Source organism: Carcharodon carcharias, chromosome 8 (genome assembly GCF_017639515.1).
Source record: "Carcharodon carcharias isolate sCarCar2 chromosome 8, sCarCar2.pri, whole genome shotgun sequence".
Taxonomy (NCBI): domain Eukaryota; kingdom Metazoa; phylum Chordata; class Chondrichthyes; order Lamniformes; family Lamnidae; genus Carcharodon; species Carcharodon carcharias.
Window position 1 is genome coordinate 140,584,165 of NC_054474.1, and position 23,446 is coordinate 140,607,610.

The window sequence follows — 23,446 nt, forward strand, 5'->3', positions numbered from 1 at the left end:
GAACAGAGAGCAATGGTTCTGATCGAACTCTCATTTAAATTAGAACAACTTGTCTTGTGTAAATAAAATTGTGTATTAGCCTCACTTACCCACATAAATTGTCCTGTTCCAATTTAAACAGAATAACTTATTTTGCATTCTCGTCTTCTTGGCCTGATGAAAGCTTGCCTTTGCAGCTTTATCTTTAAAAACCTGAGTAAGCATGGAGTCTTCACTAGACCTTACCAATCTCACATCTTTGACTGAACTGGCTTTGGCAATTTTCAGTTTAATAAAAACTGGAGTGACAAAATAACCCTTTTAAAAACAAAATCTACCTTTGTTTGCAACCATATAGGGCCTAACTTATTGACAACTCTTTCCAACCGTATAAGATCAGGGACCTCCCAACACAATTGGTATGAGATGTTTGTTGATTTACAAAACAAATGGTTTGTTATTTACAATCTTTCAGGAAACAACTTCAAAGTCATCTTATTAGTATTTTAACCACTTTTTGATGTGGTGCCTTTATTTTAAAAAATCCTAATTAATACACTTTCATTTAGAGGTTGTGATTTAAACCAAAGTGTTATTTTCATAGAATTTTAGAATGGTTACAGCACAGAGAAAGGCTATTTGGCCTGTCATGTCTGTGCTGGCTCTCTGAAGGAGCAATTCACCTATTGCCACTTGCTTGCATTCGCTTTGTAGCCCTGCGCAATCTTCCTGTTCAGATAATATTTTTAAGGCCCTTTGGTGGGAAAAATAGCCTGGAAATTGTGAATGTGACAGTAAGTTCTTGCTAGTTTTTTTAGGTTGCTAATCACAAGGTATATGCAAAGGCAAAAGCAATCTCTAACCTCTACCAAAAATGGATAGAATTCAAATAAATAGCCTTGAGAGTCAATCTATAGGATTTGAACAAAGTGGTGACACACTGCACAATGGAGCACAGTTGTAAATATGAACAACATTTCTTTACTGTGTTGGAGAAGATAAAAGTTAAAAGGAAGCCTCAAGGGAGATGCAAGTATTTTTCTCAAGGAGGGTTTGAGATCATTCTAGTCAAGACCACAGGGTTCAAGACTTTGACCTATACTATTTCATTTGGTGAAGTTGACACTATTAGAGTCTACAATAAACATGAGTATTGCAGTTTTGTGCCGTTAAAAGGAAAAAATCCTTAATGTTATTGAAAACTACTCTCCATGGGCCATTTAGGCATTATTTTCATTTTATAACTTCTTTTCTCCAAAAAGTAAACAATCTATTCATTGGAAGACAAGGATATATGTAACTTTATTTTAAAAAAATGTAACCAGACTTGGGATGTTTACACCTATCTTAATTGAACATAGTCAGGGCTGTAGGCATCAATTTTATGATTACAAACACATTTCCATGCACATCACCTCTCCTCATCACTGGAAACATCTCCAGCCAAACCACCTGCACACAAGCTCCTTCGACAGCACCTTCCAAATCAGTGACCTCTATCACCTAGAAGGACAAGGGCAGTAAATGCATGGGAACACCATCACCTGCAAGTTCCCCTCCAAGTCACTCACCATCCTGGCTTGGAACCATGTTATCATTCCTCTACTGTTACTGGGTCAAAATCATGGAATTCCCTCCCCAACAGCGCTGTGTGCGTAGCTACACCACATGGACTACTTGGTTCAGAAAGGTTACCACCTTCTCAGGGGCAATTTAGGGATTGGCAACAAGTCCTGGCCCTGCCAGCAATGCTTGTATCCAAAGAAAGAACAAAAACTCAGTTCTTCTTACTTCCACCTCTGAATTCCTCCACTGACCTTTTAAGCGGCACAGCAAAGGTTCCCTAAATTGGTCCCTGGGATGAGGGGCTGCCCTATGGCGAGAGGCTGAGTAAATTAGGCTTATATTCTCTGGGCTTTAGAAGAATGAGGGGAAATATCATTGAAATCTACAAATTTTGAAAGGGCTTGATGGGGAGGACACAGATCATTGCTGGTGGTGAGGAAATCTAAAACACAGGGGCACAGTCTCAGGATAAGGGACCAATCATTGAGGACTGAGATGGGGAGAAATTACCTCACTCAAAGGGTTGTGAATCTTTGGAATTCTCTACAAGGGCATTGAATATTTTCAAGGCTGAGATAGACAGATTTTTGGTCTTTCATGGAATTAAGGGATGTGGGGAGCGGGCAGGAAAATGAAGTTGAAGCCCAAGATCAGGCATGATTGTATTTATTGGCAGAGCAGGCTCGACGGGCCACGTGGTCTACTCCTGCTCCTATTTCTTGTGATTGCGTACTAGTTCATCACCCCTCATCAAATGGATTTTAAATTCCTCATTCTCGTATTCAAACTGAATCTTGCAGCCCTATGTCTTGTCATTTAATTTTGCCCTACTGGCTCAAAACCCATCGTCTCCCTCCATTCTGCTATCAGTAATTAAGCTTTCAGTAGTACACTGAAATTCCGCATTACTTTACTTACAACCTTTTAAAGCATTCTCAGCACAAACTGCTTTGACCATTAGAATGGTAGTGAGGATGAAAGGCGTCTGTCTTATGGAGACCAGAGGAACTGGGGTTCTTCTTAAAACAATGTTATGTGGAGATTTGAGAGAGTGATAAAGAGAAACTGTATTTAGTGGCATAAGGCCAGAGGACACAAAATTAAGGTAATTGGCAAAAGAACCAGAGGTGACATGAGGTCTTTTTTTTTTTTAAACACAGCAAGCTATGCTCTGGAATGCACTGCTTGAAAGGATGCTGGGAGCAAATTCAATAATAACCTTCAAAAGAAGTGAATTGAATAATTACTTGAAGGGGGAAAATTGCACAACTTCGGAAAAAAAGGAGGGGAGTGGGACTAATTCGTAACTCTTTTAAGGGGTTATCATGGGCACAATGGACCACATGGCCCCTTTAATTCTATTCATTAATGTTTTCAACAAATTTTGTAGATGAATCCCATTCTGTTCTGCCAACCTCATTTGACTTGGCAAAAGTTGAAAACCCCACACTCATTACAAATTGTAAATATAAGCTTATGATCTACATTAAATATTTTCATATTTCATGACAATTCAAAAATGGTCCTTGGTTTTTGGAGAATGAGAGAGCAGGAGTGAGCAGGTATATTTAGAGATACAAGTTAGATAGGGATTAGGACAGAGAGACAAAAAACAACAAGGAAGGTTACAAAGGAGAAACATACAGGTACAAAAACCTCCAAACAAACACAACATACTTCTAAGGATCTCTCTTTCCCTCATCCTGCCATTTCTTTTCTCCTTCTCCCTTCTGCAGTTGTACATGTATGTCTTTGAAGCTCTGACATTATTCCACCACGGAAACAAAGTATCTTCTGACCTGCAATCAAAGATCATGCCAAGAACATTTAGTTACTTGTAAGGCACAAACTAGACAAATTTAGAGCTCCTATTCAGCACTTCCCAACCAAGGTCATGAGTAAACACTGCCGTTTGGGCAATGCAAGTGCCTTCTCTGTAGTTTGATCAAAATTTCCATCATCAAAATGCTATGGAACAACTGCTGTGAATTTCTTTACTTTTCCAATTTTCTTTCTCTAGGCATCAACATTTGCTGGGGTATCAGTCTAAAGGCACATGTATCTAACGGTGCATCCATTGTCTCGTCTTCATATGTGAGCCTCAAACATTGACGTCAACTGACTGTTAAACTGTTAAGGAGGCAACACAGCTCACTTGTTGTCACCCAACGTCTGTGTAAAGCCTTTTTCAACTGAACGGAAAATAGAACTTCTGCTGATTTTTATTCTCAATCCCAGGGACTTTATTGTGTGTCTGAAAGCTATTAACTGAAAACAGGCCAGGAATCCAACATGTGGCCTGCTGGTCAGTACAGCAGCCTACATTAAGTCATCAAATGAATTAAGCTCAGGATTCTAGTGTTCTGATGGTAGCACTTTGCTGAAATGTGACCTGCTTCAAACCAGGAAATGAATTAACTGAAGCACTATTAAGGGAAATACTAATTTTTCCAGCAGTCAGTATATAAACCGAAACATCACTTTTATCCGGTGTCACTTGCATGGAATATAAAATTAATGAACAAAACACATATTAAAGGTTTCCATGACAAATTTGTATTGGCCCTGCCAATTATACAATTACAAACAAAGTGTAGATGTATTAAATTTGTCCATTATTAATTGACAACTCAATATCTGTAACTCATATCCAATAACAATATTTAAGGAGCACATGAGACTTTTAAAACACATCTGACTATTAAAGCATCGAGGCAGTACAGGATTCTGTGTGAACAGTTGCTGCAAATGGTAAATTCCAAAACACCTGTATTGTTCTTCATTTCTTAGCTTTTGCCTATAGTTCAAAATGTGTTTGGATTTTTCGTTTGAATGCAAGATCTATTAACATGGCATTCATGTCATCCTTAATATGACAACACTGCAAGATGCAGATTACATCTTGGATAAGCTTCAGAAGCATTTTGATTTTGAATTATAGCTCAGGATGGTAAATAAGCAATATGCCTCTTCATTTTTCATCCTGCATCTCACTTATCAAAGTAGAATGGCCCAAAATGAGGTACAGTTAAAGAGTGTAAACTAACAATATTTCTTTACCTTGTACAATGTCAAAAACACCTTTTTGAAGAGAGCAATTAAACAATTCTGTCCTGAGAAAGTGGTGGTCATATGTCAAAACTGAAACGATACTGGCAAGAGCTTCTCAATATTGTTCTGTTGTTTACATGAACACCCTAACCCTCCAATTTAAAAATATCTTCAATTCTACAGTGACTAGATATTATTTATTATACATTTCACTCAACATTTAGACTTTAAAGACAAAGTATTTGTAAAAGTTCATCATTTGTGCACACATTTTTTATTGTCAACATACCTCAATCAAAATTAAAACTACAATGAGGCCCCTTATATAGATTAAAGCATTCATAAATTCTCTGGAACACTGAAATATGATTCAACTTCCCTGAAAATGTACATTGAAATTTAGCCAGCTATATAAAAAAACAGGTTTATTTATACAATTCAGCCACAATTACATTAATTGCAGTAGTGAATAACTAAGAAATAACACTAAGTTTAGTAGTTGTACCCATTAACCATTTGATTTTGCTCTCATTGTTCCCATTAGGATTTTGAATAATTCATGTCTTACTCTGATGATGTTAGATTCCAATTAATTATGGTGCCAATGTCACTTTTTTTTAAGCATTAAAACTTTTTTTTAAAATTGAGTTGCTTGTGGATATTATTTGTCCATTTTCTATGAATGAGTGAAAAAAAATCAATCCAGTTTTGATTGAGTTCAACAAGATATGTGGAAATAGTATGCTTATTTTAATGATCATATTTTAGTAACAAGACTTGAAAAACAAAGTCTTCAGATCCATCCCAGACAATCAAATTATCAATTTTCAAGCACAATGGGAGATAGGACTCTCTCCAGAAGAAAAGTATGGGGCAGCAAAGAAAGTTAACATGATAAAGGTGATCAATTTACTTAAATGCTCAATAAGGTATGTTAGTCATACTGACTTTAGAACTAAGGAATATGGTTGTGCACAAAAAAAGGCATAATATTAAAGCTATGGCAAACCATTTCACAAATGGTAATTTAAACTAAATCGCAACTAATGAGAGGGTGCTAAATTGTTCACAAAAATGGAATAGCTAAAAAACCATTGGGTAATACATATCGTTCCCTGGATACATGAAAAATTGTGATCTTCAAGTTTTCAGTAAGACAAAAGCAAATTCTATTTTGCATTTATCCACTCACGTTTCTGGAACATGCAAAACGACCAATACAATGATCCCAGGGTAGCAGTCCTTTAATTTGTACTTGAAATAGCACTTGTGTAGCAAGCTCTGAAATAAAATATTTCCTCTACTTAACTGTTTTTACAATATGATGGTTTTGTAACAATATAAAGTATTTGCCATTTCGACTTTACAGTTTCCTTATCTACAAGGCACTCAAAATCCCTTTCACATTCCCCAGTGTTCATATATCAGCATTTTTTCCATTTAGAAAGAGAATTTAAGTACTTAGTGTTATATAAGCTGTTAAACAGCACAATTTCTGCACCACAATACACTGGAAATATAGCTACAGCATAAAGGACACAATCTCATTTAATATTTAAAACTTAATACAATAAAATCTTGCTAATGCAAGATGTGAATTCTACTCAATTATAAAGAGTCAGGGCATAACTTATTTATCTTTGAAAATACATTATTAAATATGTGACAATGGCATTTCTGACTTCTCCCGTGTCTCAGATTTACTAGAACCATGTTCCAATGGGGGCAAGGGCTTCCCACTTCCATAGAAAATAATTAATTCCCAAACATTCAAAAAGCAGTTTCATTCACTCTACAGAAATACTCAATCAGGGCAATATAAATAAAGTTTTCCAGGCAGTACACTCAGACTGAGCATCTACCTTACCTAATATTCACCTAAAAATTTACTGTTTTTGCCTAAACTTGCCAAAATAACATTAAACTAATTACAAGATTTAGATGTTAACCTTAGCTCAGTGGTAGCACTCTGACCTCAGAGTTAGGAAGTTCAAGTACCACCTCACAAGATTTAAATATGCAACTATGCTGACAGTTGGGAGGTACACAGTCTTTCAGATGAGATTTTAAAGCCCAGTCTGCCTTCTCAGGTGTATGTAAACTATGGCACTATTTGAACAGCAGAGGAGCTTCATCTTCAAACAACAATAATAAAATAATCATCTGGTCATTTATTTCACTTGGTCCAAATCCTGCAACTCTACCCAACATTCACCTCCTCCTTCTTGGGGTAACTAGAGATGAGCAATAAATGCTGATTTTCCAGCAATATCCACATCCTGTGAATAGATTAAGAAAAAAATTCTCATTGCTGTTTGTGGGATCTTGTGTGCAAATTAGGTTTCATGTTTCATACATTGCAATAGCAACTACGTTTCAAAAAGTATTTAATTAGCTGTAACAAATTTTGGGACAGCCTGAGGTTGTGAAAGGATCTATACAAATTCAAGTCAGTTCTTTTTTAGAATAAAAAAACTAACCCATTAAAATTGGCCAGAAGTTATTATAAACTAATCCTAAGCCATTTTGGCACACTTTACTGCTGTTAACTTTATTGCATAGACTGCAAAAAAGCTATACCTTTAGAAATAATGCTTTTCCATCCACTTTATTTAAAAAAGGTTGAATCCTATCAAAAACACCAACTCAATTGTTAACCTGAAAACAATTTAATGCAGAAATAATATTGTTTTACGAAAATAGCCAATAATATTCTTGGCAAAAAATTAAAAATACTGACTAGATTATCTGCATAATCTTTCTGCTCAATTTTTACTTGCACATCCAAATGAGACAGATAACTAGGTAAACTTTTGTTCTGCAGCATTGTTTATAAAATTAGTCTCAATATGCATATGAGTATTTGACCTACAAACTGCTCCTGGTCTAGAACTGAATATCATTTAACACATATTTTTAAATTCATATAATGAACACCATAAACCTATTTCAAGTACTATATAGTGTTAAGCTATTGATTATAAGTGACTGGCCTGCAGTAGGTATCAACTTCAATCCCAATATATTTGAAGAATTAAACTGTACCATTAAAATCTTGCTTTACTCTTGATAGATTAGAATATACATTGCATCTTAGAAACAAATTTAGTTGAATGCCATTTGTACAATGCACATTTTAAGCTAATGTATAATAAAGGAAAAGGAGTGGCAGCAGCAGAGTCAAAGTACTATAGTTGACAAACTTACACCAAAACTATTAAAATTAAAAATTATAGTTTCAACTGCAATAGGACGTCTGGCTGCATTTACAAATAATAAAATTGATAGCATAGTCAGGATGATCATTTTTTTTTAAAAATCAATAAGCAATGTGATTATTAAAATAAAAATAAATTGCACAGAAGCAGAATAAATATTAATCAAGATTATGAAATGACTCCCTTCCCCCTTTCTCCCTTCTCCTGGGCTTGCAGGAATCACTACAGGAAAACATGCGGCAGGTAGGAAGAAAAAATACAAATATGATGAAAGCAAGCAGAGTGTTAATTTTCCACTGTGAAATTAGTAAACACAGTTCTTGAGTTCTAAGCAAATTATTAAACATTACACTTAAAAATTTGAATAATTTTGAGATCTGGGTTTGAGTGTGAAAGATATATTGCATATTAGCATTTAAAATAAAAATTGCATCATAATATGCCATACACAGCATACTTGGGAAGAAATCAGAGTAAAATTTAATGCCCTCACCAATGGCAAGTTTGATGTGGGGGGACATTGTATCTGCTGGGAGGGTGGCGAGTGGAGACCCCAGTGCCTTCTGGACTCTGCCCCAGTGGCAGAAAGGCTCATGGATGCCAATTGAACACCTAAGTGGACAATTAATGCCCACTTAAGGACCTCATCTCCTGTCGCTGGTATTCACCCAGTGGCTGGTGGGTGACTCAGCATGCGGGAAGCCTGAAAAGCAAACTCTATCAGGATTGCTTGTGGGCTTCCGGGGAAGGGGAGGGGGAGGAGGTCCCACATTCAAAGGTACTTAGAGCCTGATTGAGGGACTCAGCATTGGAAAGGAGAGGTCCACTTAGAGTCAACCCCTGCCTTTACTGCCAACTCCCCTACACCCGTTTCCTCATGACTCCCACCCTGCAATCCCCCTCCCACAATCATTCACCTGTGGCTTGGGTCCCTCAGTGATTCTAGGCCTTATTACTGGCAGCAGCCACCTCCTCTCTGGTGGTGCTGCCGAGCAATGATGAAGAGCTGCTGACCTCTGATTGGTAGGGGGGACTTCTGCCCCTCCTTGATTCTGAAGAAGGCCCGCCCGATTAAAACTTAATATGGCAGGCCTTCCCTAAAGAGGCGATGTGGGGATCATGACAGGTCTCCAGCCAGCGGATGAGATCCCCATCGCCTACATTAAATTCCGCCCAAAGTGTTTCATTAACACAAATACTCAAGTTATGTTTAAATTAAAAACCACTGAAGGTTACATAGCTGGTAAGCACTTCATTTGAATACATAAAAATAATCCTGCCTGAGTTACTGTTAAGAATATTGTATTGAAATAAATTTGAAGGGCCAAAGCTTCAAGTAACATTTCAACCAAAAAAAAAAACAACTTACATTTACTCCTGCCTTTTAAAAAATGAGCAAATGGTAACTGGATTTCACTGTTTTACTATGTGACTTAACGTTCCATGGTCCAAGCTGATGTAAAATAAAGTTTAAATGTAACATTTCTGAACAGGAGATATGCAGACAAATATACAATATTGAAACTGCAGCTACCAATTGGAGACAGGTAACGTCAGATGCTTATGTTGTGGACTAATCTCAGGTGAGTATCAATGACATTCTGCTGCATGCATGCTTTGACATGTGTGCAAAAATTTGCTCTTTCCACCATCATTTTGTTCTTAGAACACACATGACAGTGTTGCTTTATCTAAAGACTTGATGCAGTGTATTAAAAAGCAGTTACAATGGTCTTTTAAAATAGTGCTTTATACTGGCCTAGAGTTGAATGGCACCCAAAGCAAACTTATACTGGCGTGATGACTCCGGTAGGAGGTTTCATATCTCATGCGTTGAGGATTTGACCAGGATCCGACATCTAAATTATAAATAACTTTCATATTACCAAGCACCTGAAATTGTTTTGCAAAGTGAATATGGCAGTATATCTGTACCCATACTTCTGCAGATTGTTTCATTATAAAAATGAAACCAAATGTCCTAACAAGTAAAACCCACATACAACATCTGATTAAATTGTGCTAGTGCTTAAGTTACTGACACAAGGGCCAATAAGCAAACATGCACTCAATGCTATAATTTAAAGCTTCATCCACCTTTCCTGAACCCTCATTGTGGGGATTTAAAAATCTATTTGTTTCTTTAAAGCTGCTCCAAATACATTTTAGAAGCATGTATGCAAGTGACGAATACCTCTTAAGGTCTGACATTATACAAGTTGTTTGGAGGTAGGTTATATCCTGGTTGATGAAGGTTTGATCTGTTAAACGTGTACCAGATTCTTGACAGCTTGTGTATTTTTGGCCTCTTGCTGAATTGTAGCTAAGTGACAACCAACGTTTAGAATTGCATTGATTTGGACTTCGAGCTACTATCAGAATTTGGTTGGTCAGATAATTTACAAAAAACTTCCTTTCATCCCACCAACCAAAAAAGATTTAGGTATTCAGATTCCAATCGTCAGAAATTGCCATTAGGTTTCCCTATTTTACTGTATTTCTTAGATAGTATCAAACACTCAATTTTAATGAGTTTCAGTACTGGAGTGTCATTGTACTTGCTTTCATGTAGTAAAAAATTCACTCATTTCCACTGGGGAAAAAGTTGAAGGCTCATAAACAAATTTTCTTCAAAGTCCCTGATATATGAATGAATTAACCTGCATACAATTTAACCCTGTGAATACTGGCTTAACATTTTAGTATAAAGGACCTGCAATCTGTTCATGAACATATTTGTATTCTGTACAAATGACTTGGTATCCAGTTTCAATATTTATGCATTTCTACCATTATAAATTATTGACTAAATATTTATTGCTAGTCTGAAAATGTAGTTCAGTTTTACGCCATGTCAGTGTTACAGAAATTGTAGGTAGATTGAAAAGTTTTCATTGATGCAGGTGCCAGAGTTGGGAAGTAATAGTTTGTTGAACTCGGTCAATTTTGCCAGGTGCATCTCAAACCTAAATTGAAATCACTCTGAAAAATGTGGTCCACTCTCTATTTTGATTTGCATATATACTACTGGTGTACAGTAGTAATAGCAAGTTACTTTAAATAGCTGGTTCCTTTGCATCGTAAAAGGCAACTCGTTCAACCAAAATTCATTGCTTCCTCCATAGCAATACAATCTACAAAATGTTCATTTCAGTGATCACCACCTGATTACATTCTGAACACTATCATCCCCAATATTGTAGCACGACAGGCATAATTACAGATTACTAATATATAGCTCTGCCTATGTATTTAGAAACTTCCTAAAAAGATGGCGATTTCCCACCTTCAAAATAAATTAAAAGCATATGTACTTTAGTTAAGGCAATGCAATTTCTCTTCCCCATTCATAGCTCACTTCCTTAGTCCTGAAGGACCTGTCCAGAAAGCTGGTAACAAAGAGTGGAATTCTAGATTTAATATAAGCAGCATTGTTTTTGAAAAATCTAGGATTGCACAGTCCCTCTGCATTTAAACAGAGTTAAACAAAATGCAACTTTGTTTTGAAAGAAACCAGTATTTATAGCTCATCCTTGTCGGTTTCTTCAGAAGTATCCACTTCTTCCTTAAAGTCCAATGGTACAGATGTGTAGTCTTCAATCGCTTCCTGTTCTGCATCAGATGGAAGCTCACCAACTTCCTGACTTTGGGCTTCTTCAAGTCTGCCAGCATTCTCATCTGAATGCTCTGTTGACTCTGGCCCTGGACAGCTCTGTGAACTTATGCCAAGTTCTAGTTGAGCAATCTGGGCATCTACAGACTCAATTTGGATATGGATTGTTATTTCTCCAGTAGATTTTTCCACATCTTTGCTTTCTGGAATAAATGGCAATTTAACAATGGATTTACTACTCTAACAAGCAAGAGAGTTACATAATTATTTCTACTATGGAATAATCTAGCAAAAATCAACTGTTGAAATACCATGAAAACTCAACCAGAAATATGTCAAATGTTTTATAAGCCAGAGCTTGCTTGACCACTTCATGTCGCACCAAGTTTACCTGTCTCTGACCAAGCCCTGCCTATTATTCCAGGTTATCTTGAAGAACAAGACAAAATAAATTTCCATCCCTCCATCACAAACTATCTCCTCTCATTTCCCTCCCCCATGCTCTTAGTCCACTCTTCAAATATTCTTGAAGATTTTTCTCGACTGCTTTGTTTCCAAAATAGACACCAACTGCTCAGTTGCCTCTATATCCCCCATCTTCCTCTCTTCCTTGCTTCTCAAAACCCTTCACCTTATCCAATACCTTCTCCACCCAGACCCTCATCAAATTAATCACTTCAATAATGTACATTGCATAATTTCTCAAAGTATCCTTCTGACCCAACTTGTAACAACCTAACTTCCCCATCTCAGTCCTGTGCTTGCCTACTTTGGTAACCATCCTTTATCCTCCGGGATTCCTAGGCTTTTCAAAACTATCATCCCTCTTCTTAAAGAAGCTTCTACAGGATTCCTCTGTTTTCTGACACTATCACCAATTTCAAATCTGTCCCTTCTCTATATATTACTCTCTATCATGATGCTATTAACATATATATTATTGGAATATTTTTTCTTTTAAAATAGAGGTTTGGTCTGTGGGTGTGTCTTAATATGAGTAAAGCCAGCTAATCTGGATGTTTTGATGTGTACTCGTTTTGATATGTAAAAGAGATAGCGTGCATTTGCATTTTTTGAATAGACCATTCAAGAAGTGGGGTGAGAACTGACACTTATCTAGCAGATACCAAGCCTCCAACTGTCTCCACAGGAACCAAAGAGAAAAGAACCTCATTTTGAATTCATAAGGTGAAAATGCTTTACCTGGTGTTTGGGAAAGTCTATGGATTGCTGTTGCCTTAATGGAGATTAGTTTGGGAATTTGTTAAAAGTTATGATAGTAGTAATTTGAAGCCATGTGTATATATATTTTAACCTGTATAAATTAATTAAATGTTTCATTTATTTTAATGTAAAACCTCGAGAATTGGTGGTCTGATTCCTGAATTTAGAGTCACATCCCAAACATAACACTTAAAATTATAGGTTATGACAGTTGGTTAAAGTTTCCCTCTGGGATTTTTAAATAACTCAGCTTTACCAACTGCATCGGTAATAACACTCTCTTCATCCTTTCAATCCACTTAAAGCATTAGTGTAACCAAAGCCATCCTGCATGACTGACCAAAGTTCTTTGTTCCTCCCTAACCTTTTGGTTGCCTTTGACATGCTGAACAGGTTAACAGCTACACAGACGAATTTAAAAAAAGACTTGAATTACAAACACAGTTCAAAAGCTCGTCGTATTAAGGATTAGCAAAAAACTACAAACCTTTCCCTAGCTGCTTGGATTTATCTATTAACAGTACATCTACATTTTGGTTTTCATTCAAAGCATCCAGTAAGATTGTGCCTTCCTTGTGAAAGAGGAAAAGGAGAGGTATGGTGATATCACTGGCGTTCTCTCCATCACCAGCCATCTGGAATACAGGGGAGGCATCACTGCTACTGCCTTCCACATTATCTGAAAGGGAATGTAAAGGAATTAAGAAATTGAGTTGCAGACAAAACGAACTATTCTGACAAATAAAACACAATTCACCACTGCCTACCTAGCTTTTGGAAACATACAAATGTTCTTTTCTAAAAAAGCCTTGTGTAATTAATTTTATAGCTACTAGATGCCTCCAAATTCATCAAAGTGACATTCTAGCACAAGGTGATTTACTCTGACAGGAAAAGATACTCAAGTCTTGTGGGTTCTGTAAGGCTCTATTTCAGATAGCATGTAAAGTTACTGTTACAGAACCTACAGCGTTTTTTCCACTTTAAAATAATAAAGTAAATTACACCAACATATTTAAAATAAACAATACCTACCAATAATGACAGCACCAATGGCTCCAACCTTCTGCAAATTCCTTGCCTTAATTGCAAACATGCAGTCTCCACGTTGTGCTAGGACAATTTTACCTTGGACCTCATCTGAGTTTGCCACATCTAAGCAGGCAGTGTAGGGGATGGCTTTTATCAGGGTACCTTTAACCTACAAAGGACAAAAAAAGCTCATGAAGTAACAGCTCAATAACTATTAACGCAGTGCAGAAGAGGAAAATAAAGTGACTGGAGGGGCAATGTGATTGGGGATCATAGCCCCGATGGACAGGTGATTAGTTCCTTGGCTGGCCTCTGTACAGAAGCGTTAATAGAGGCCAAGCACTTCATCGGAGGAGCAAAGAATACAAAATAAATCAGGATGAGAAATACCAAGGGGACTTTTGGAGCAGCATCAGTAGATTTCTTGGAGCAAGTAACTTGCCTATTTGAGGATGTGTCATACCCTTAGCAAAATAAAAAATGTAATTAAGGTACACACAGTAGTTACAAAATGGATGGCTGAAAGAAGTCAGTTCTTAAATCTCATGAAGAAATGATTAAATGCTGCCAAGAAATGAAACTAATTTTATGAGAAAATCAGTGAGTCATAGATCACTAAATGGCCAGACTCATGACTTAGCACATCAGTTTTGAAACTCAATAGTCAATAAAAGAAATGTCACTCAATTAAGGTTAGGACAAACCCAGGGAAGTGCTAAGAATAAGATTGTCTATCTGATAGCACAACTTTATGCTCTTCACAACTTACAACCCTTTTCTCTCCCTCCTAAAAGACAATCCACTAGCTATGCTTTCAACTACTCATCTTTATGTTTAAATAGCAAGGACATGTAACTCACCCCATGTTCCTGTTTACTGAGGTCCATTCCAAAATGAGCCGGGCCTGCAGCTAAAACCACTTGTCCCAAAAATGGGGGAGATATAATCTGCACAGCAAACGATGTCATCTCTCCCCTCGTCTGAGCCTGAACCAGGTCAATGATTTCTGCAATAAACTTCAGGCCATTCTGACCATTTTGTGAACTTGCAGCCTGAGTAAGACATTCCACACGTCAATAAGCCAAATACAAACCAGGTATTTATTTTGCATTTTTAATATATACATTTATTGCTAAAGTTTCAGCATCACCCAACTTACTCTGGAACTAGTCTATTGTCAATTCAGTTTAAGGCTAATATCAGTGTGCAAGGTTGTACTTCTTGAATCTGCTGTTGAAGTATGTTATTTTGTCCAGGGGGAGAATTTTCTCCCTGTCGAGGAGATTGGGTGGGAAGAGGCATGGATGGGTGCTGTATAGTATGGGTCTATAAAAGTTCATGTACACACTGGCTTCTCAATCTAAAGTGCATTTGTATTATTATTATAGGTATTCTTCTGCAATTTAAAATATGGTAAAGTAATTGATAGACTTTTACTTAGTTTTAGAAAAAAAAAGATTTTTCAAGAAAATGAAAATTTAGATTTGAGAATAGTTGCACTAAAAATATGTAATTTTGTGGTCCAATTGTTACTGATTATCTGTACTATAAAATAATAGAATGCAAGTTCTCATGCAGTTATCTCCCTGAAAATTCAGGATCTTAAACATGTTTTGAGTAAAGTATTGGGATACATTCCCGCAGAGAAGAATAGAACAAGTGTATTTGAAGAGAGTGGAAGGAAAAGTGCCTTAAGGTGAACATTTGCAGTGATAGCCACTTAAAACAAAACTCGAAAGACAAATCACAACATTTCATAAACAATCAGCTATTTAAAGTGAAGGACAAGTCTGGTGTGCCCTCCCCATTGAACTAAAATAATACTGTTGATCCAGTTTATTATGGTATTTACATTTTGAAAAATAAATATGTCGTCTAGCTCATGGATTAACATAGATTGCAGAGAGAAAATGATTTATAAATGACTAACATATAAGCACAGAACAATGTAAAACAGACACTGTACTAGTACCATTTAATTTGCTTTTATGAGGCTGAGCTCAGTAAATATTATTCTCCTCTGTCCAGCTTCGTTCCAGCCACTGACCTGATCAGGCGTATGTGTTAGCTGGATACGTCCATCATTTGTTGACACTACAGTGAACCCCATTTGTTTCAGGATTTCCACGTGATCCATTCCATTAGCAACAAAATCTTTTGTCTGAAGTGAAGGGAATGATTTAGGCTGGGGTTCCATACACTTGTCCCTAGAATAGAGTAAAATCACATGCAAAGAAAGAAAATTTCCACATAATTGCACACATATATTCAAGGGATCTATTCTTCAGGACTTAGATTCATTAAATGGAAGTTTAAATGAGCCAACTTGTGATATTTTAAAAACGTTGTAATGCTGAATATTTAGCATATATATTTCAAACGTCCTAATGCATCTTGATGATTAATGCAAGAAGCCAAATATAAACATTTTGCAGGGCCATGAAGAAAAAAATGAAAGACTTGTATTTATATAGCACCTTTCATGATCACCAGACATTTCAAAGCACTTTACAGTCAATGAAGTATTTTTTTTTAAGTGTAGTCACTGTTGTAATGTAGGAAACACAGATGCTAATTTGCACTCAGCAAACTCCCACGAACAGCAGCATGGTAATGACCAGATAATCTGTTTGAGGGATAAATATTGGCCAGGACATCAGGGATAACTCTCCTGCTCTTCTTCGAAATAATGCCATGGGATCTTTCATATCCACCTGAGCAGGGAGATGGAGCATCAGTTTAACATCTCAGCTGAAAGAAGGCACCTCCAACAGTGCAGCACTCAGTACTGCACTGGAGTATTAGCCTTTATTTTTGTGCTCAAGTCCTGGATGGGAGAGCCTTATGATTCAAAGATGAATGTACTACCAACTGAGCCATACACAAAGGAAAGTTTAGAAGTGTTGTTTTTTTAGCCCCTTAGGCTTCAGCAGCGGTCCAACATTTACATGCTCCTGAATCGGGCGGAATTTTACGCCAGTGGGATTTTACAGTGCCAAAGTCAGTTAACTTTTGAATGGCTCACAGCATTTTACGGCCCTGCCCCCCACTTTGAGGGGGCCATAAAATTCCACCTGTTGAGAGAATGGCCAATCTGTGCTTAAGCTTACAGTTTGCAATCCAACAGGGACAGTGGCCAGGATTTTACGGCCCCGCCGCAGCGTGTCTTCCCCTGGCGGACGTGACGAGCCATTTAAAACTCCACTCAGTTCGGCGGGATCGTAATACTCCGCCGGGCAGGAGGGGCCATATTGGCTATGTTATGCCATATTTGATAATCAGAAGGTCTTTAACTGCCAGTAGCTTGGGTTAGGGACTACTGAACAAGGCTATACATTTCCACATGTCAGACAACCAACTGTCAAAAGCAAATGCATTCAACGCTCATGAGGTGACTATTAGGGATAATGAGGGGTCAGTGGCCATGAATGCTCGGGTTGCAAAAATAGACCTTAGGCTGAGGAAACAGTACATTCAATTTGAAATGGGTTTATTTGCATATCTGAAAACTGGACAATAAAAGCTGGCTCTTCAACTCCAGTTCTTTAACTGAATGAGCATTCTGGCTGAGCTCAAGAGCTTCCTCAGTTTAGGCTGCAGATTACATGCAGACGAATGCCTTAGTGCACATAATTGCACACATTTTCAACATTGCTTTTTTAAAAAAGATCTGCATGTATGTATAACAGTATTAAAAGCACAATAATGGCTATTCACACTTATGTTCCATCCTTTTAAGAATTGTGGATTGAAAGTGCAAGAAGGCAACAACTTCCCAAACCTCTGGCCATGCTTCTGTACAATTGGACCCTGAGGGCTTCAGAAGAGCAGCCCCAATTCAAGATTTTTTATCTGAAAAGTATCAGAACACCTTGCTGGATGATGCATTTGAAACTGGGCCCACTCATTAGCACACTCTACTTGGTAAATCTTAGCAACCCAGTAAGCTGTCTTTACTCTCAGTGGCACTTGGAGTTTTTCTGATAAATGTAAAAGGCTAATAGTCTGATTTCCATAAAGCAGAAGACAGGTTGGGCAGCTGTAAATACAACTCATGCTGACTGAAAAATTTACTTTCATCTGTTCTTCAAAGCATACTTGACTGATGAGAAATAGCCACTACAATGTCATGTTTTTGTGCAACAAGGTCAGAATATTCTTTATGCATGCAAGTTTCACAATAATCTCAAACCAGTGAGGCCGGTTAAGTTAGGATATGGTTCTCAAAATCAATAGTAGCTTGTTTTGGTTGATGCTGTCTCTTGTCTTTGTTCATACATTTATTCTCCTAGTTCCAAGCACACACTGTGCTTTAGGAGGGTAGGGATTCATTGAACTGAACTGTTGGTGACAGTGACCAAGGAAAAGAGAGGGCAGAATATTGCAGTCAGCTTGCGGGGGTGGGCCCGACACACCAACGCATAAAATGATGCGCCATGATGTCAGGTGTGCGTCATTTCGATATTTCATTTAGTGGCCGGACGCCGGAGGCAGCTGAGCGCCCACCAAACTGTCAACGGCCTATTAAGGCCATTAAAAAAGTAATTGACACTGTTAACAACGCTGCCCATTCAACCTTAAGGTTGGGGTCAGGCGAAGAGCCGAAGCAGCCTTCGCATTTTTCAGGAAACCTCACCCACAGGTTCCCTGAAGGTATTATAAAATAATTAAATAAACTTTGCAAAATGTACAAACATGTCCCAGCTCATGTGACACTGTCACATGTGGGGACATGTTTAAATAATTTTTTAGCTCATTTATTGAAAAGTTTCACTATCAATTTAATCTCCCTAAGGCAGCTCCGTGTCTCAGGGCGATTTCTGTGCTCTTTCTCGCGCATGCGCGCAAGAGTGCAGACCCCGACTCTCCCTCCTCCCCTCGCCCGCACAGGTAGCACCGAGCGCTATGGGCCGTGCGTTAAGCTGGGCAGGTCTTATTTGGCCTGCCCGCATAAAATGGTGCTGCGCAGCTAATCGCAGGCGGCGATCGGCCCTGCACCTGCTCCAGCCCACTCCCGCCCAGCCCTCCCGGCATAGGTAAGATTCTACCACTGTTTCTAATTCCACCTTCCCCTATGGATGGTGCCAATTCTATGCTTGAATTCGTGACATGGCAGTGTAGCTGTCAGTGGTCGATGCGGAGGACAGGAGAGACTTTTGCAGGGGGACAGGCTATGATACTGCCAGGATCCTCTTTGGGATCAGATCAGAAGCTCCTTCCCCCCAGGCCCACAGGCACGGGCCCACATGGAAAAATACCAGCGATGGCAGAATGAAGCCCCTGAATAGCTCTTAATTGGCTGCTCAAGGGCTTCAACAGGCTTACAGGTAGGAAGACCGACCTCTAGCTTCCCTGCCCTGATTTAATTGGGTGGTTGGAGGGGTGGGGGGGGGGGGGGGGGGGGGGGGGGGGGGGGGGGGGGGGGGGGTGGGTGGAAAGAGAGTCAAGAAGGTGACAGGGCTTCCATCCTGTGCCTTCCCACCCAATTAGAAGGCCCCCACTACCTCCCAGTCCATTTTGGTGAGGGGTCATTAAATTCCACCTGCTATTTTCTTAATTCCACATCTCTTTTATAGCCCACAGTCTTTATCCAGGGTTAAACGTTTTCTTTTTAAAAATTCCATGAGGATATCATGTTTAAAAACAACAGAGCTTCTTCTAAGCTAATTGCTTAAAAGGAAGCTCTCTGAATATTACTGCACAATGCTTTTCACATGTGTACAAATTTTTTTCTATGCTATTCCAATAAAGTTATTAATGCATTTTTAAAAAATTGTGTTACTTGTCAATAATACAATTCATGTGATTTCATATGATTAAATTGCAAAACCTGTAGAAAGAACATACCTTTCTGTGGAGGTCCGTGAGCTTGCATCAAGAACTATATCTCTGTAGGTCTCTCTTATTTTCTGTGCGTAGGACGGGTTATTAGGAAACAAGCTTTGAGCACTGGGGCACATATGGGAAAGGACACTACCTTCATTCTTTTCCAATTCCACACTCTGAGCAAAAGGAAAAAGGATAAATTGATTGAAATAATTGATATAGAACACGTTATATTGCAAGTTATTCTTCTGTTTCCACATAGAAACAATTGGATGACAAACACAATAAAAACTATGTCACAATGTGAACAACAAAATCACATTTGTGCTGAATGGCTCAAAAGTACACACTTTGAAATAGTCACACAATTTGGCCAGATCCATTTCTTGCCACTAAATAGACCGAAAAATAACTTGTAAAACGTATCTTTATCCATATATAGAAGCCTCACATATGTTGTCCATTTCCACCTATTATTGGAAACATTCACAGTTCAAAAAGTTAAGTGTCTCATCAAGATTGCCAAATGCAAATAGTTGTTCCACAAGACTGACAACCTATCCCTGACCCTGATCAGACAAAAGGAAAATTCACTAGTACCTTCCAGTGATATTTCAGAGCAATCTTCCGATGGAGGACCCTTCACCCAGTGCAGCAAACCTCACAGGGAGCAGTGCAGAGAATCCGTGCAGAAACTGAATGCAGTCAAATCATGAGGAGTTACGGTGGACTGGTTCCCCAACTAAGTCCCACATTGGGGAATTTTGCCATTTGGCAGGGCTGGCTTCAGTCAGGCTTCGCACCACAAGGAGGCAGGAAGCAAATTTACACATTGGAATGGCCTATTAGTGGCCTTTTTACTAGGCATTTTGCCGAGATAGATTAACCCCCCCACCTCCGATGAATCTGGAGACCACCAGGTGACTTCCCAACGGCAATGGCAGCCCAGTGGGAGAGCAATATCACATTCAAAGAGGGGACTATGGGCAGGGAAGGCAACCCCTATGGCTCTAGTGATAAAATGAGAGGAGTTTTCCCCCCATCAATATAACTTTTAAGTTGTCTTTTTAACATTTCTACCAGGTGTAGGCTGCAGGGCCCCTCCATCGCTCAGCAGTGGCCACCATTCCTGCTGAGCTGCCAGCCCTCTGATTGGGCTGGCAGCAGTAGGAGGTGGCAGGTGTTTAGCACAGAACGGCAAGCCAGGTGGCAGCTTATTCATGAGGTTCCACATGTAAAAATCAAGGGGGAAGGCCCTCGCCCCAGATATGCATGTTGCCAACATGCACTTCTGGCCACTGTCCAACCTCTGAACTTTCTGATAAAAATCACAGAATCACACAGTGCAGAAGAGGCCCTTCGGCCCATCGAGTCTGCACCTACACATGAAAAACACCTGATCTACCTACCTAATCTTATTTACCAGCACTTGGCCCATTGCCTTGAATGTTATGAAGTGCCAGGTGCTCATCCAGGTACTTTTTAAAGTTTGAGAGGCAACCCTCCTCCACCTCCCAGGCAGTGCATTCCAGACCGTCACCACCCTCAGGGTAAAAAGGTTTTTCTTCACATCCCCCCCCTAAACCTCCTGCCCCTCACTTTGAACATATGTCCCCTCGTGACTGACCCTTCAACTAAGGGCAACAGCTGCTCCCCATCCACCCTGTCTATGCCCTTCATAATTCTGTACACTTCGTACACCTGCTGTTGAATCGCCACGGCAGAGGAGGAGACTGTTTGGACCTTTTGAGTCCACCCTTCCAATCCTAAGCAACCAATTTCCCTCAGACTTTAAAAGGGATTGCTGAAGGCTGCCATCAAAAGGTAAGCTTAGAACAATACTTACCTGAATATAAAAAAAGAGGTGCTCCTCCCAACTCCAGATTAAAACCGCAGGCCAGTGCCAGCCATGTTCGCCACCTGACAATCCCTAATTTTCTCACCCCTTCCCCCACCAGCCAAACTCACCTCGAAACCATCGAAGGACGCCCCAACCAGCCAATCAGGCACCCTTGGCAGCAACTGACACGGGCAGTTTACTGGTACTAAACTATTGAGGCAAATGGACAATCTGCTACATGCAGTTTGTAGCAATCTAAATTCAGATTGGGTGGGATCCAATTTGTAGGGCCAAAGTCTTAGCCATCTCATTAAGTACTAAGGTACAAAAACATATGAGATATAGTACCAAAAAAAGGCAATGAAACCATAGTGACCTACCGTTATATTTCTACTACAGGTTTGACAGACTGTGGCTAGGACAAGAGGCAGTAAATGAGCCTCAGTGGTGAAAACATAGTCATCTATGTTAAAGGGCAACTCATTATCATCAGCAAACAGCAAATATAGGTACTTGAACATCTCAGCCAGAAAGAATGAATCCATCCTTGAAAAATAAAAAAAGCTAGTTTAATATACAGAATATTAATTCATACATTCCTGTAAAATCAATTCTAGCTAAATTTCCAATTTAAAAAACACAAACAATACTAGATTTCAGATTGATGGCAATTATTAACTGCTTCAAAGTACATGAACAGTTCATTTCTATAGTTGAGATTATGATCTCAATCTGTCTGGAACAAGCGTGCCCAGAGTTAAATATAATCCATCACAGTTTATTACTTCATCTACCTAACAGATGCAGTTAGTTTGCCAAGAATTAAGTGCAGTTAGTTAGAGATCACACCAGCCAAATACCAATGTTAAGTGTAGACCTGCACTGAGGGCAAAACATGGAAGTTTTAATCAGAAGGAAATTACTCTATTCTGATTTGAAGAATCTGGGTTAAATCACAGAAAATAAGAAAAGCTGTTGTTAAATTTTGATATCCTATTTGTGCTACTGAGATGTTGATAGCCAGTTTTTATAAACATCAAAAAGCAGCAAATATTTACTGTTAATTGTCAAGATTTGAAGTTAAGTTTATTGTCTATATTAATTGGTTTAAAAATTAAGATAAACAGGTCTTAAAAAGGATTGCATATTTTCTTCAAAATTAATAATCTAAAAATATAATTGAAATATGTGATTGAAAGATGCATTTTTTAGCCCATACTTTGAATACCAAGATGGTTATTATGGAAGAACACAGACATTTACACCCTTGGATTTCTGCTACAAAATTTATATTTAATCCCCAAGGTCTTGTATAAATTAAGTTAAGGCACAAGCTATCCCTACTTTCAAAGGTATCTCTATCTTCCCTTAAGAAAGACCTTTTTATGCTTCATTTGTTTTACGCGTACATGATGGTATTTTTCTACTGGCTACTTTGATTTAATTTAAAGTGAACCAAAAAGAGATCAATCTCATCCTTTGAACTGCCATTCACTGCATTGGGATCATTTAGTCAGGCTGTTCTGACCCTAAAAAGCTAATAACTCAGTGAATTTTTGGACTGAACGTTGCAAGTTATACTGCACTCCTGATGCCAACATACCTGTCCTCATGATTGCCAGTTCGGACATCTTGCACAGCAGCAAATCCACAAGGCACTCGTGCATGCTGGTTTAAACTGTCGACAACTGATTTACCAACGTGTAGATAATAAGGGTCTTTGGTGGCCTGATTACAGAAAAAAAGTACAAAGCAGTGATAGGAAGGGTAAAAGGGAAACTGCATTTTTGACTTTAATGACTGGAGGAAAATAATTCTCCTTGATCAACTTTTAATAGACTTCCTGGCAGAAATAAATGGTAATTATTGATTTGGTAAAAAAGGTGCAATTAATATAATATTAAATAAAAGAGAAATGTTAGTGAGAAGGCACATTACCAACAGCCACATCATCATACTTTCTGATTATTAGCTGGTAATTCTTACACCAATGCCTGAGTTTTTGTTCCCAGGTTGATTTGAGAAATTCCTGAAGCACAGTCCTGGAAGTTATGATTTTTGCTCCAGCATGGGGGAGCAGGAATGGGGGTTAGTGTT

General features: G+C 38.5%; 1 protein-coding gene across 3 annotated transcripts in view; it reads right to left on the bottom strand.

Annotated features, from left to right (window-relative positions):
- Positions 1-3,091: 3,091 nt before the first annotated feature.
- si:ch211-282j22.3 (ER degradation-enhancing alpha-mannosidase-like protein 3) overlaps positions 3,092-23,446 on the bottom strand; it is a 73,514-nt gene continuing 53,159 nt past the window's right edge. For 2 of the 3 annotated variants that reach the window (XM_041193095.1, XM_041193097.1), the window contains 8 exons: positions 22,953-23,077; positions 21,730-21,895; positions 19,531-19,685; positions 15,731-15,890; positions 14,544-14,735; positions 13,687-13,852; positions 13,139-13,330; positions 4,082-11,630 (listed from right to left, as the gene is read on the bottom strand). In XM_041193095.1, coding sequence (XP_041049029.1) covers positions 11,335-11,630; positions 13,139-13,330; positions 13,687-13,852; positions 14,544-14,735; positions 15,731-15,890; positions 19,531-19,685; positions 21,730-21,895; positions 22,953-23,077 — 1,452 coding nt within the window. In that variant the 3' untranslated portion in view covers positions 4,082-11,334. Of the gene's footprint in view, positions 3,345-4,081; positions 11,631-13,138; positions 13,331-13,686; positions 13,853-14,543; positions 14,736-15,730; positions 15,891-19,530; positions 19,686-21,729; positions 21,896-22,952; positions 23,078-23,446 lie in introns of those variants that run through there. The other variant, XM_041193096.1, reaches the window with a different exon arrangement.